Source organism: Protomyctophum parallelum (genome assembly GCF_964188405.1).
Source record: "Protomyctophum parallelum genome assembly, chromosome: 15".
Classification (NCBI taxonomy): Eukaryota; Metazoa; Chordata; class Actinopteri; order Myctophiformes; family Myctophidae; genus Protomyctophum; species Protomyctophum parallelum.
In genome coordinates this window covers 50219987-50232166 of record NC_139710.1, presented here as the reverse complement: position 1 = coordinate 50232166, position 12180 = coordinate 50219987, and the positions used below count along the sequence as shown (strand labels likewise).

Here is a 12180-nt window from a genome sequence, read left to right as displayed (position 1 = left end):
TCAAACTAGGGGGTTTTCATGATTCTGAATTCATTTCAAGCATTAGTTTTGCACAAAAAACACTCTAAAAACCTCATCACAAATGTGATGAGGTCAGCACATTTGGGCACATTTGAGCAAGTGGCCCAAGGAGTGTTTTGCGTGCAAAACTAATGCTTGCAATGAATTCAGAATCATGGATACCCCCTAGTTTGACATGTCACATGCCTCTTAAACTAAAGCATAATTAAAATGTGAATGTCAATTGTTATTTGGATGAACCCTAAGGATCATACAAAAACCTTGAACGATTACTATTGCAAATTATTTTAGCTTAGATTGACTGGCCTGCATGCTCCTGGACCACTATAGCTAGCGGGCGCAGGAAAAGGGAGCCTTTGAGAAGCGCTGCGGTCGGCGAGGAGCTGAAATCTCGGAGCCCTTGCTTGCTGGCGTTCCAGTGACACGAGACACCCCCAGTCCCAGAACAGTCCCCGGGATGGGTCGGGACACGTACCCGGCCCGCCCCGCATGGCACCCAAAGGGAAGCAAGGCGTCTGTGTCTGTCCCCCTCTCTCCATAAGCCTCCCATTGAAAGCCGCCGCATTAAGCCCACTCCAGCCTCCATCCCTCTATCCCTGCTGATGCGGCGCATTTGAAGCTGATACTGCTTTTTTCATCACCTTTTAATATGTGCAGGAGATAACCCCCCCCCCCCCCCCCCCCCCGAGACAGACGCACACACACACACACACACGCACGCACACACACTCTCTCTCTCTTTCTTTTCCCCGGTTGGGGTCTTCTCGGGGATCACAAACTACTGGTGAAAACAGAAGAAACAGAGGCTGATCAATTCTGTGTGATAGATGTACACATGGTGCTGTACAGGGGGCTGATAGAAAAGGAGAGTTGGGTGGGTGGCGGGCGGGAGGTACAAATGGGGGGATTGTGTTGCAATGTGGGGAACGGCCGGGTCATTCCATCTTATTGCCAGGTGGTGACATGTGTTGTTCAGAGTCTGTATTATGAAGCACTAGATCAGCGATAAAGCACTGAAGCTGCCGTGTATAGACTAGCTTAACTTTCACTGAGTATACCAGTGAATGTACAAGCCGAGCACGGCTCCCATTTCACCATCTGTAGCTGGTCCTGTGTGTGCTTATTAATTAGTCTGCCTGTCTCTTATTAATTAGTCTTATTAATTAGTCTGTTAGTCTCTTATTAATTAGTCTTATTAATTAGTCTGTTAGTCTCTTATTAATTAGTCTGCCTGTCTCTTATTAATTAGTCTTATTAATTAGTCTGTTAGTCTCTTATTAATTAGTCTGTTAGTCTTATTAATTAGTCTGTTAGTCTCTTATTAATTAGTCTGTTAGTCTCTTATTAATTAGTCTTATTAATTAGTCTGTTAGTCTCTTATTAATTAGTCTGCCTGTCTCTTATTAATTAGTCTTATTAATTAGTCTGTTAGTCTCTTATTAATTAGTCTGTTAGTCTCTTATTAATTAGTCGTATTAATTAGTCTGCCTGTCTCTTATTAATTAGTCTTATTAATTAGTCTGCCTGTCTCTTATTAATTAGTCTTATTAATTAGTCTGTTAGTCTCTTATTAATTAGTCTGTTAGTCTCTTATTAATTAGTCTTATTAATTAGTCTGTTAGTCTCTTATTAATTAGTCTTATTAATTAGTATGTTAGTCTCTTATTAATTAGTCTTATTAATTAGTCTGTTAGTCTCTTATTAATTAGTCTTATTAATTAGTCTGCCTGTCTCTTATTAATTAGTCTGCCTGTCTCTTATGAATTAGTCTGCCTGTCTCTTATTAATTAGTCTTATTAATTAGTCTGTTAGTCTCTTATTAATTAGTCTGTTAGTCTCTTATTAATTAGTCTTATTAATTAGTCTGTTAGTCTCTTATTAATTAGTCTTATTAATTAGTCTGTTAGTCTCTTATTAATTAGTCTTATTAATTAGTCTGCCTGTCTCTTATTAATTAGTCTTATTAATTAGTCTGCCTGTCTCTTATTAATTAGTCTTATTAATTAGTCTGCCTGTCTCTTATTAATTAGTCTTATTAATTAGTCTGCCTGTCTCTTATTAATTAGTCTTATTAATTAGTCTGTTAGTCTCTTATTAATTAGTCTTATTAATTAGTCTGCCTGTCTCTTATTAATTAGTCTTATTAATTAGTCTCTCATGACACTTTTCTTCCTTGTTCTTTGTCCAATTCCCTTCCTCTCTTTTCTATCCTCCCGCCTTTATTTGTTACCTTATTTTTCTTTCTTTCTTTCTTTCTTTCTTTCTTTCTTTCTTTCTTTCTTTCTTTCTTACTTCCTCTCCCTCTCGAACCTCACCCAACCCCCCCCTCCCCCTCCTCCGCTCCTCGGTGCTTCCTTAATTGCACCATGTGACCTGTCCTGTGATTGCGCCATGTGACAGTGCCACTCGCGTTATTCCCCGGGGATGCAGCTGCCTGTATGTACCCCCCCCCCCCCACACACACACACACACACACACACACACACACACACACACACACACACACACACACACACACACACACACCTCTTTCTCTCTCTCTCTCTCTCTCTCTCTCTCCCCTCCCCTCTACTATGAAGGAGAGAGAGAGACAACACGTTGACATATATGGCATTAATAATCATATGTTTACACTGATACATAATTATTATGTTCATGGTTTCTGACAACTGTAATTATAACACCCAGTCAGTCGTCTGGCGCCCAAAATTACAAAGAGCATACATACATGGGAAACGAAACGAGATGACAAGCTGCCATTTGTCACACCGAGTGTGGCGTTTTGATATAGGAGTCAGGACACCTGTGTTTTTATTATTCATGTTTGTAGACGTGCTGCATGCCTGGTGTGCGTATAGTCTGAACAGGTGTTTCTGCTCCTTCAGTGTTCATATATACAGTAGTGTGTGTTAGCTCACAACAGGACTGTTAAGTCCCCTTTGTTGTACTTATAGCTAAAGCTGTCATTAAGAAAGAGCTGCTGGATTTATTTAAACACTCTCAAACTATACATTACGTACAATTACATACTTAGAGATATAGGCTGTTTTAGCACATTATACAACCTTTTTTCATAGAGATAAATAAAGGGATTCTTCTATTGAAAAAAAGGAAGTTAACAAGAAGAAAACTTGAGTTTACACTTTCCTTTCAATTCCATGTTACGCCAGAAGATCATACTGAAAAATGCTATTGTACAAAACGTATGTTTTTACCCAGTACCAGACAGTGTTGATTTCATCATGAATGCCACAGTGTATTACACTATTTATTAATAATGTATAAATGATATATAAGGGGTCAGGACAACGAGGCCTTTTCATGGAGGGGTCGGAATGAAATTTGGACTTAGACAGTTTTTCGTCTGTGGTACTACTATGGCAAAAAATGTTCGTCAACTACCTTTTTTCACTGGCGAAAACTAAATGGAAATGAATGAAAACTAAGCTATGATAACTAAGACTAAATACATTGACAATTTTGTCACCAATTAAACACTAGACTAAAATGTTAGTCATTTTACACTTGGTTGCATGCTGAAAATAGCCCAATCTACAAGCTCACAACGCATCGCGAGCTTCTAGACTGGGCTATTTTCCGCGAGGGTGAAATCAGTCATTATACGATGCCCATCAGGGGCCCACCAAAATACATTTTAGTCGACTAAATCAACTCAAAATCAACACTGCCCAGTACCCAGCATGACTATACATTAACCACCACCAGGTGGGGACATTGTCTCACAGTCTCACTGCTCTCCACCCTCCAACACACACACAGCCTGTCCCCAACGAAGTCAGCAGCCCCATGAAGCGCTCGGCCTCCACCGTGGCCCCACAGCGCACCCAGGAGGTCAACCCGAGGGACTGCAGCGCTGCTGCTGCTGCTGCTGCTGCTGCTGCCCTGGAGAAACAAGCCGCCGCCGCCGAGGACAACAACGGCAGAGCTCCTCCTCCTCACCACCATCACCACCACCACCGCTGCCAGCACCACCGCAGGGACAAGGACAAGGACAAGGACCGGGAACGAGACCGAGACAGAGACAAGAAGCAGAGGTCCCTGGACAGATCCTCCCAGGGAGTACAGCCTCCCAACAACGCCTCTGGTTAGACCACACACACGCGCACACCCACGCACACACGCACTCACACACACACACACACACACACACACACACACACACACACACACACCAAAAGACACAATTAGCACTGTACACACCGCATCTATACCAGTGGTTCCCAAAGTGGGGTGCGGGGTCCCCCAGGGGTCCTTGAGGGAGTTCCAGGGAGTCCCCCCAGCTAAATGATAGTTTGGAACCAAATGGACCCCTTATGGGTCTGTTACTCTGAGAGTGTACAAATGGAACCAAATGGAATTTAAAAACTAAAGCCATTTGTACACTCTCAGAGTTAAATTAACATTGATTTTACAATATAAATTGGGGGTCTCAGAGATAGAAATGTCATTAAACGGGGGGTCCGTAGACTAATGCATGTCAAACTGGGGGGTCCTTGAAATTAAACAGATTAAGAATCACTGCTAGAGCCGTGAAAATCTTTTCTTATGGGGGTCTCTTCAAACGGGCGTCTGCGGGCTAATTTTGGGGGTCCTTGACATAAAAAAAGGTTTGGGAATCTATACCACCATAGGTTGCCAACACATGTCAGGAAAGCCACATTTGTGGTGTTCATTTCATTTTAGTCCAGTGGTTTTTCTTACATTTACAGTTAAAATTGTATATCTATTTGTATTTTATCTTGTGGACCACCATTTGAGAACATTTTGTGCCAGTCTGCCATGCAGGGACCCCCAGAAGTAAAGAGTTTTTAAAAGCTAGCCGTAAGATAGGGCTTAAGGCTCATTCATAGTCTGGATTTTCGGTGGTGAGGTGACCACCGCTCCGGTGGTGAGGTTACCACCGCTCCGGTGGTGAGGTTACCACCGCTCCGGTGGTGAGCTGACCACCGGAGCTGAAATAACGAGCGGTTGTGAGTAAAAACAGAGAGAAGGGCTGGGGCGGTGGCGGTGGTTTGCTATCCCCCCACCCCCCTGCCCTGGGTGATGTCCCCGGTCTCCACTTTTGAAAAACCCGGTGTTCCCTTCAAATCCAGCAGACTGTCTTAATAACTAACTAAATCTTAACAAACAAGCCCTTCATTCCATTATGAATCCGTTCTAACTTCCTCCCCGTGTGCTTGAGAATGCTTGAGAATGGAAGTGTTGGTTTAGTATACAGGGAGAGCAAGGGGCTCTTATGTAAGAGCATGTTATAGCCTTGGCAGCAGACTGCTATGGCCAGCCCCGCTCCTCCTCCTCCTCCTCCTCCTCCTCCTCATCTGTGATAGAGATCAGCATGCAGAGCTGATCTCAGATCAGGGCGGGGGCCCGGCCCTCCGCCGTCATGATGGCACAGCACTCTTACAGCTGCTCTTTATTGCTCAGATAAAAGGGAGCAGACAGACACCGCCGCACACCCAAAGACTGGCTAATTTATGGGCGCCCTCTCTCAGCAGGGCAAAAGGCTGAGTGGAGTAAAAAAAACAATATGACAGAGGAGAGAAAGGGCTTTGGTCTGTCTCTCTCTCTCTCTCTCTCTCTGGTTAAACTGCAGAGGAATCTTCCTCTTGTTTCTGACAGGGTGAAGAGAAGACGGTGGCTGCAAATGGACCATAACGGGTCCATTTGTAATTTGTACTCTCTCAGAGTTAAACTAACATTCATTTTACAATATAAATTGTGAGGTCCCAGAGATAGAAATGCCATTAAATGGGGGTCCGTAGACTAATAATGCATGTCAAACTGGGGGTCCTTCAAATTGAACGGGTTGAGAATCTCTGCTAGAGCCATAACGATCTTCTCTTATTGGGGTCCCTGGGCTTATATATTTTTCAAATGGGGGTCCACCATCCGCGGGCTAATTAGTGTCAATTTGGGGGTCCTTGATGTGAAAAGGTTTGGGTACCACTGGTGTAAAGTAGCCTTCCTCGGCATGGTCGCACGTTCCTGAGCGCGATCGCAAATCACGCACTTCGGCGTAAGCCTCGCTCAGTTTGATCACGCTGAGGAAGGCGACGTTATCGTTACATCACAGGTTTACAGGTGGAGAGAAGTGGGTGAAATTAGTTTCATTTCAAAAGATAGGCAAATGCCAAAGTTGTCTCCATAGATACACAGAGCATTATCCAGCTAGTATGTAAATGAGGTTAGACATACAGACAGTGCATAAGGTCAGGCAAAGCCTTGGCCGAAGCACGTCTAATCACCGTGCATGTGCGTGTGTATGAAAGGGTGGATGTTGAATACTAGTAGTATAATACTACGTTATCTAAAGAAGCAGGGATGTTTGGAATGTTAATCTCTCTCTCTATCTCGCAGGCACGCACACACACACACACACACACACACACACACACACACACACACACACACACACACACACACACACACACACACGCACACACACACACACACACACACACACACACACACCGTGTAAATGACATTTCTGTGGAGTTATTTTGTTGCTTTGGTATTGCTGGAAGCTGATATAAATATAACTGAGACTTGTTTTGTCTTGTCAAAACAGGCGTGATGACAGGAGATCCGGCAGGGAACGACCTCACTGCGACCTCCAGGGACGACCGGGCCCCCGGGGAGCGCGGCCGCTCCGCAGAGAGGAAGCATCACCACGCGTCGGCGGACAGACAGCGGTACTACTCCTGCGAGCGCTACTGCAGCCGGGAACACTGCCACGCCTCCAAGTCCGCCACCGCCAGCTGTGCCACCTCCCCCAACGAGGTGCAGGACGCCAGCTTCAACAAGCAGGTGGGAACGCATAGGCGTAGAAGGGTAGACATATGGCAGTGTAGCGTCAGGCATACATAATAATAATAATAATAATAATAATAATAAACTTTATTTGTACATAAATGCAGCTCAAAGTGCTTCACAGGGCAGGACACAAAAATATAATACAATAAAACACAAATTAAATAAAAACATAAAATAAATAAAAACAAATAAAAACACCACATGCAGCAAATCAGTCAGGGCAGGGTAGGAACGTGCATAGTAAAACTCAACTAAAAGCAAGGGTGAAGAGGTGAGTCTTGAGTTGAGATTTAAAAATGTCTACAGAGGGTGCGTGTCTGAGCTCGAATGGAAGTTTATTCCAGGCTGTTGGGCCGTAGAAGCAAAAAGCTGCCTCACCATATTTTTCTGTGCATTTTTTTGTGCACATTCTTTTTTTCATAGTACATTATACTGTAGCAGCACTGAATGTAACGTCAGGCATAGTAAGTAAACCTTGCAGAGGCAGAGCCATGAGGCCCATAGGGCAGGAGCCTATCTCCTGTTCTGTAGCCATGAGGCCCATAGGGCAGGAGCCTATCTCCTGTTTCTGTAGCCATGAGGCCCATAGGGGCAGGAGTCTATCTCCTGTTTCTGTAGCCATGAGGCCCATAGGGCAGGAGCCTATCTCCTGTTTCTGTAGCCATGAGGCCCATAGGGCAGGAGCCTATCTCCTGTTTCTGTAGCCATGAGGCCCATAGGGGCAGGAGCCTATCTCCTGTTTCTGTAGCCATGAGGCCCATAGGGGCAGGAGTCTATCTCCTGTTTCTGTAGCCATGAGGCCCATAGGGCAGGAGCCTATCTCCTGTTTCTGTAGCCATGAGGCCCATAGGGTAGGAGCCTATCTCCTGTTTCTGTAGCGTGAGGCAGCTTGATGTACAAGTACACCCCCTGGACATGACGCTAGTATGTCGCAGGGACTTACCCCCCATCCAACCCTTTGATGCTGAGTGTCAAGCAGGGAGGCATTGGGTCCCATTTTTACAGTCTTTGGTATGACCCGACCTCCCAGTCTCAGGGCGGACACTCTAACCACAAGGCCACTGAGCGTCAGGCATACATAGTACATTATACTGTAGTATAGCACTGAATGCGGGCAAGGCAATTGGCCCTTCGCTAAGCCCCACGTAATCCACTCTGCCACGGCAAGCTGTCCTTCTCACCCATTGAGATGCATGTTAAATAATGAATCGGTCATTTCAGTAGCAAGAGCTTCAAAATGTCTTCTAAATCTAGTCAACACAGGTCAACAGTAGGTCTGCAGTAGGATATGCACCGGACAAAATTATGTGCATGAAATTATTTCAATAAGCTATAAACTATTTCAATAAACTAAACATGTTAGAGGGAGAAACATGTTATTATTGTTGCCATCACCTGGGTGGGTCAGACGTGTAACTTTCCAGATGCTAAGCTGTGTATGTGTTCAACAACACAGCCATGCAAAATAACCTTGACAGCTATATGTGGTGACGAAAACGTACCATCCTTAGCACCGGTTGTTAACTGTGTAGAAAGCGAGAGATGAGGCGCTTGATGTCTGGATGTTGACCTATCTGACCTATGACCTATGCTATGACCTATCTGCATGCTCTTACTGCTGAACGTTATCTTCTCCTGTTGGCTGCGGTGCCATGCAACCTCTCATGGCCTTCCACTTCTTTTCCCACTTTCTCTTTCCTCACCATTTCGGCTCCATCGTGTCTGTCTGTCTTTTTTCCTTCTTTTCTTCTGTGTCTTGTGTCCTCTCTGCCATCTTCATTTTGTTGATCTGTCACCTCACATCACATCACATTATGGTGTCTTTTCTTTCCTGTCCTGTCCTTCTTTTTCCTGACCTGTCCTTTCCTGTCCGTCCTTTTCCTGTCCTTTCCTTTCTTCTACTGTCCTGTCGGTCCCTTTCCTTTCCTCTCCTATCTGGCTGCCCTGTCCCTGTCTCGTATTCCTCCTTTCTTCTCCTCTCGTTATGCATTTTTCCCTCATCGTTCTATCGTTTCAAATTGCTTGTCCAATTTTCATCCAGGGCAGTGGTTGGGTTAAAGGCAGCAGCCCGGTGACGTTGAGCTCCGGTTCTAGCACGCCTAGTCGTGGACGCAGGCAGCTCCCCCAGACCCCCCTCACCCCCCGGCCCGGGGTGGCCTACAAGACTGCCAACTCCTCCCCCGTGCACTTTGTGTCGGGCCAGGCCCGCCTGGCCAGCAGCCTGAGTCCCGGCAGGCTGAGCCTCCGGCGGCACAGCGGCGCCTCCCACCACCTCCCCTGCCCCGTCACTCGCATCAGCTCCGAGCCCTTCCTGGGCCACGGCGGCTACGGTGGCGGCTACGACGCCCCGGGGAGCAGCCCCTACGGCGGCAGCCCCCACGGGAGCCTCCGGGACCAGTTGGACGTCTTCCAGGACGCGGCCTCGCTGTCGCCCTGCAGTCCCCGCGCTGCGGGGCGCTCCCCTCACAGGACTGTACTGTCTCCACAGCACCACCTGGTGGTGCCCAACGGATACCACTTCTCCTTTGTGGGCGGCGGCAGCCCGGGCTCTGGCGCCAGGGTGCCCAGGTATTACCAGGAGGAGGCGGAGGACGACGACGAATGGTGCTAGCATGGCTTTGAAACCGACCGTTTTTTAACAAACTGTGATGAGTTTTATCATCTTCTTTGAAGGCTTTCGTTTACATTGTCGCCGTATGTTTGTAATGATGTGTTTTAGTCCTAAATCAGAGAGGTGAAGGGGGAAGTGTAAAGGGAAGGGGGGTTATTTGAATGGTAGAAAATGTGAATATTTGATGGAAAGACATTTTAACCCATTCTGACCTGAGATCAGATTCATACGAGGTTTCCGCCGGACACACACTGGTCTGATGAACCCATTCTGACCTGAGATCAGATTCTAAAAATGTCAGTCGTTCTTCGATTTTTCAAAAAATAGCAGACCTACAAGCTCGTATCGCGCCACTCGGTGGCGCGATATGAGCTTGTAGATCTGCTATTTTTCAATAGCTAAAGCATAACATGATGCTGACACCAAAATGGGTGCCCGTTCAGAATGGGTTAAGGGGAGCATATTTCAGTGCTGTAACTTTTGAATATAAAAAAAGGACATTTTGAAGGGGTTAAATATTTAAAGCGTAGAATAATTGAATTTGATAAATAAAAGAGATACGTATGCTATTGTGAATTCATGAGACACTGTAAATTGGGTTTGGGAATTCCAAGGGAACAGAGTCTTACTGTAGCCCAACGATGTGACGCCAGACATAGTTCAGTAGTCGAGTCATGGCCGGTTATAGACTCGTTAGGATGAAGATAGTCAATAGCAAACTAGGGGGGAAAAGAAACTCTGTAGACATGATTGACACAAACAGCTGTGTTCTGCTTTACTGTAGGACATCATTCCATGACGTCGTTGCCTGATCCTTTATGACGTTCCCTTTCTGTCAGCTGACCAGATGGACTGCGGGAACGTCTTGATTGTCGTCACTTTGTTTCTGTTTACCAATTCTCGCAAAATGTCACGACTACAGTAGTTGAGAGGAGTGAAGCATAGTGGAGAAAAGCGACTGACTGACTGACTGACTGACTGACTGACTGACTGACTGACTGACTGACTGACTGACTGACTGATTGATTGATTGACTGACATGTTTTATATGAAGTTCACTCGTAGATGTTACCTTTTCATTGTGTGCATTGTTTTTGTACGACAAAAGACATTCTACGTGTGTATTTATGTACAGTATGTGAATCGCTTACGGTTTGTGTATTTATGTACAGTATGTGAATCGCTTCCGGTTTGCCATGGTTTCAGGTCTACAACGTTTCTTACAGACGGCTTCTTGGAGATGTTTTAAGACAAAGTGCCTAATCCTATCCTTTTAGATAAACTGTAGACAAAACACAAACAAAGGGTGCGAGGTCAGCTGTGTGATTATTATTTTTTTACGCATCATCAATCAATCAACACTTGAGTAGTACGTGGATTTGTATGGAACGCCTTATCAATCAAAATGGACAAACGTCCCCAACTGTTCAATCAGAGGAACTGAGCAGCTGTGAGGACATAGGGCAGTGGTTCCCAAACTTTTTCATGGCAAGGACCCCCAAATTGACACTCATTAGCCCCGCGGACCCCCCCCCCCCCCCCTTTTGAAAATACATGCCAGGGACCCCCATATGAGAAGATTTGTACGGCTCTAGCGGTGATTCTCAACCCGTTTAGAGAAGAAATTATAGGCTACACGGTAGCAGTTCAATTTCTTGCATGGCTGGGTTTTGTTTTCGATAAGTGTGTGTGGGGGTCGGGGGGACGGACGAGACAAATATTGTTGAGCAAAAAATCATATGAGAGCATTTAACAACTACACAAACTGCATTATTAATATCATAACAACAACCCTGCTACATAAACGCCAATTACACAACAACGCCCATGTTGTAGATGGTAGACCTGGTCGATAAACCTGCCATGATGATATTGTTTTCTTTTTGCCACTGCAGAGTACGCAGGCCTCGTTCCTATAGGCTGCAGAGTACGCAGGCCTCGTTCCTATAGGCTGCAGAGTACGCAGGCCTCGTTCCTATAGGCTGCAGAGTACGCAGGCCTCGTTCCTATAGGCTGCAGAGTACGCAGGCCTCGTTCCTATAGGCTGCAGAGTACGCAGGCCTCGTTCCTATAGGCTGCAGAGTACGCAGGCCTCGTTCCTATAGGCTGCAGAGTACGCAGGCCTCGTTCCTATAGGCTGCAGAGTACGCAGGCCTCGTTCCTATAGGCTGCAGAGTACGCAGGCCTCGTTCCTATAGGCTGCAGAGTACGCAGGCCTCGTTCCTATAGGCTGCAGAGTACGCAGGCCTCGTTCCTATAGGCTGGGCTCCACTGCAGAGGACGCAGGCCTCGTTCCTATAGGCTGGGCTCCCCACGTGTTCCAATTCACCTCGGCAGGAACCTGGATCTTTTTGTGATGATAGTCACAGAGTAGCAGCAACCGTTCCATTTAGAAGCCCCCGATGGGTGGGTGTGTGTGTGTGTGTGTGTGTGTGTGTGTGAGTCCGGCCGGCAAGGCCCCTGGCTTGCCGGACTCACACACACACACACCCCCGATGGGGGTGTGTGTGTGTGTGAGTCCGGCAAGGCCCCTGGCTGGCCGGCTGGCTGGCTGGCACACGTGTAGCATTTGTGCATGTATGCATACTGTGTGTGTGCATGCCTGTGTGCGCGCATGTGTTAGTGTGTGTGGTGTACTGTATATGTGCATGTACACAATTCAGGTGTGTAACGTTAAAAATTAAGGGGCCAGGACTGACAGGCCCCCTCCCTCA

The 12180-nt window shown here is 46.2% G+C and overlaps 1 protein-coding gene across 1 annotated transcript in view; it reads left to right on the top strand.

Annotated features, from left to right (window-relative positions):
* Nucleotides 1-9466, top strand: part of LOC310871919 (putative voltage-dependent N-type calcium channel subunit alpha-1B) — a gene marked incomplete at both ends in the record, with an annotated part of 193130 nt that extends 183664 nt beyond the window's left edge. Inside the window, 4 exons of the mRNA XM_083783557.1 lie at nucleotides 2422-2457; nucleotides 3802-4126; nucleotides 6611-6849; nucleotides 8897-9466. Coding sequence (XP_083639683.1) covers nucleotides 2422-2457; nucleotides 3802-4126; nucleotides 6611-6849; nucleotides 8897-9466 — 1170 coding nt within the window. The remainder of the gene's footprint in view (nucleotides 1-2421; nucleotides 2458-3801; nucleotides 4127-6610; nucleotides 6850-8896) is intronic.
* Nucleotides 9467-12180: the final 2714 nt, after the last annotated feature.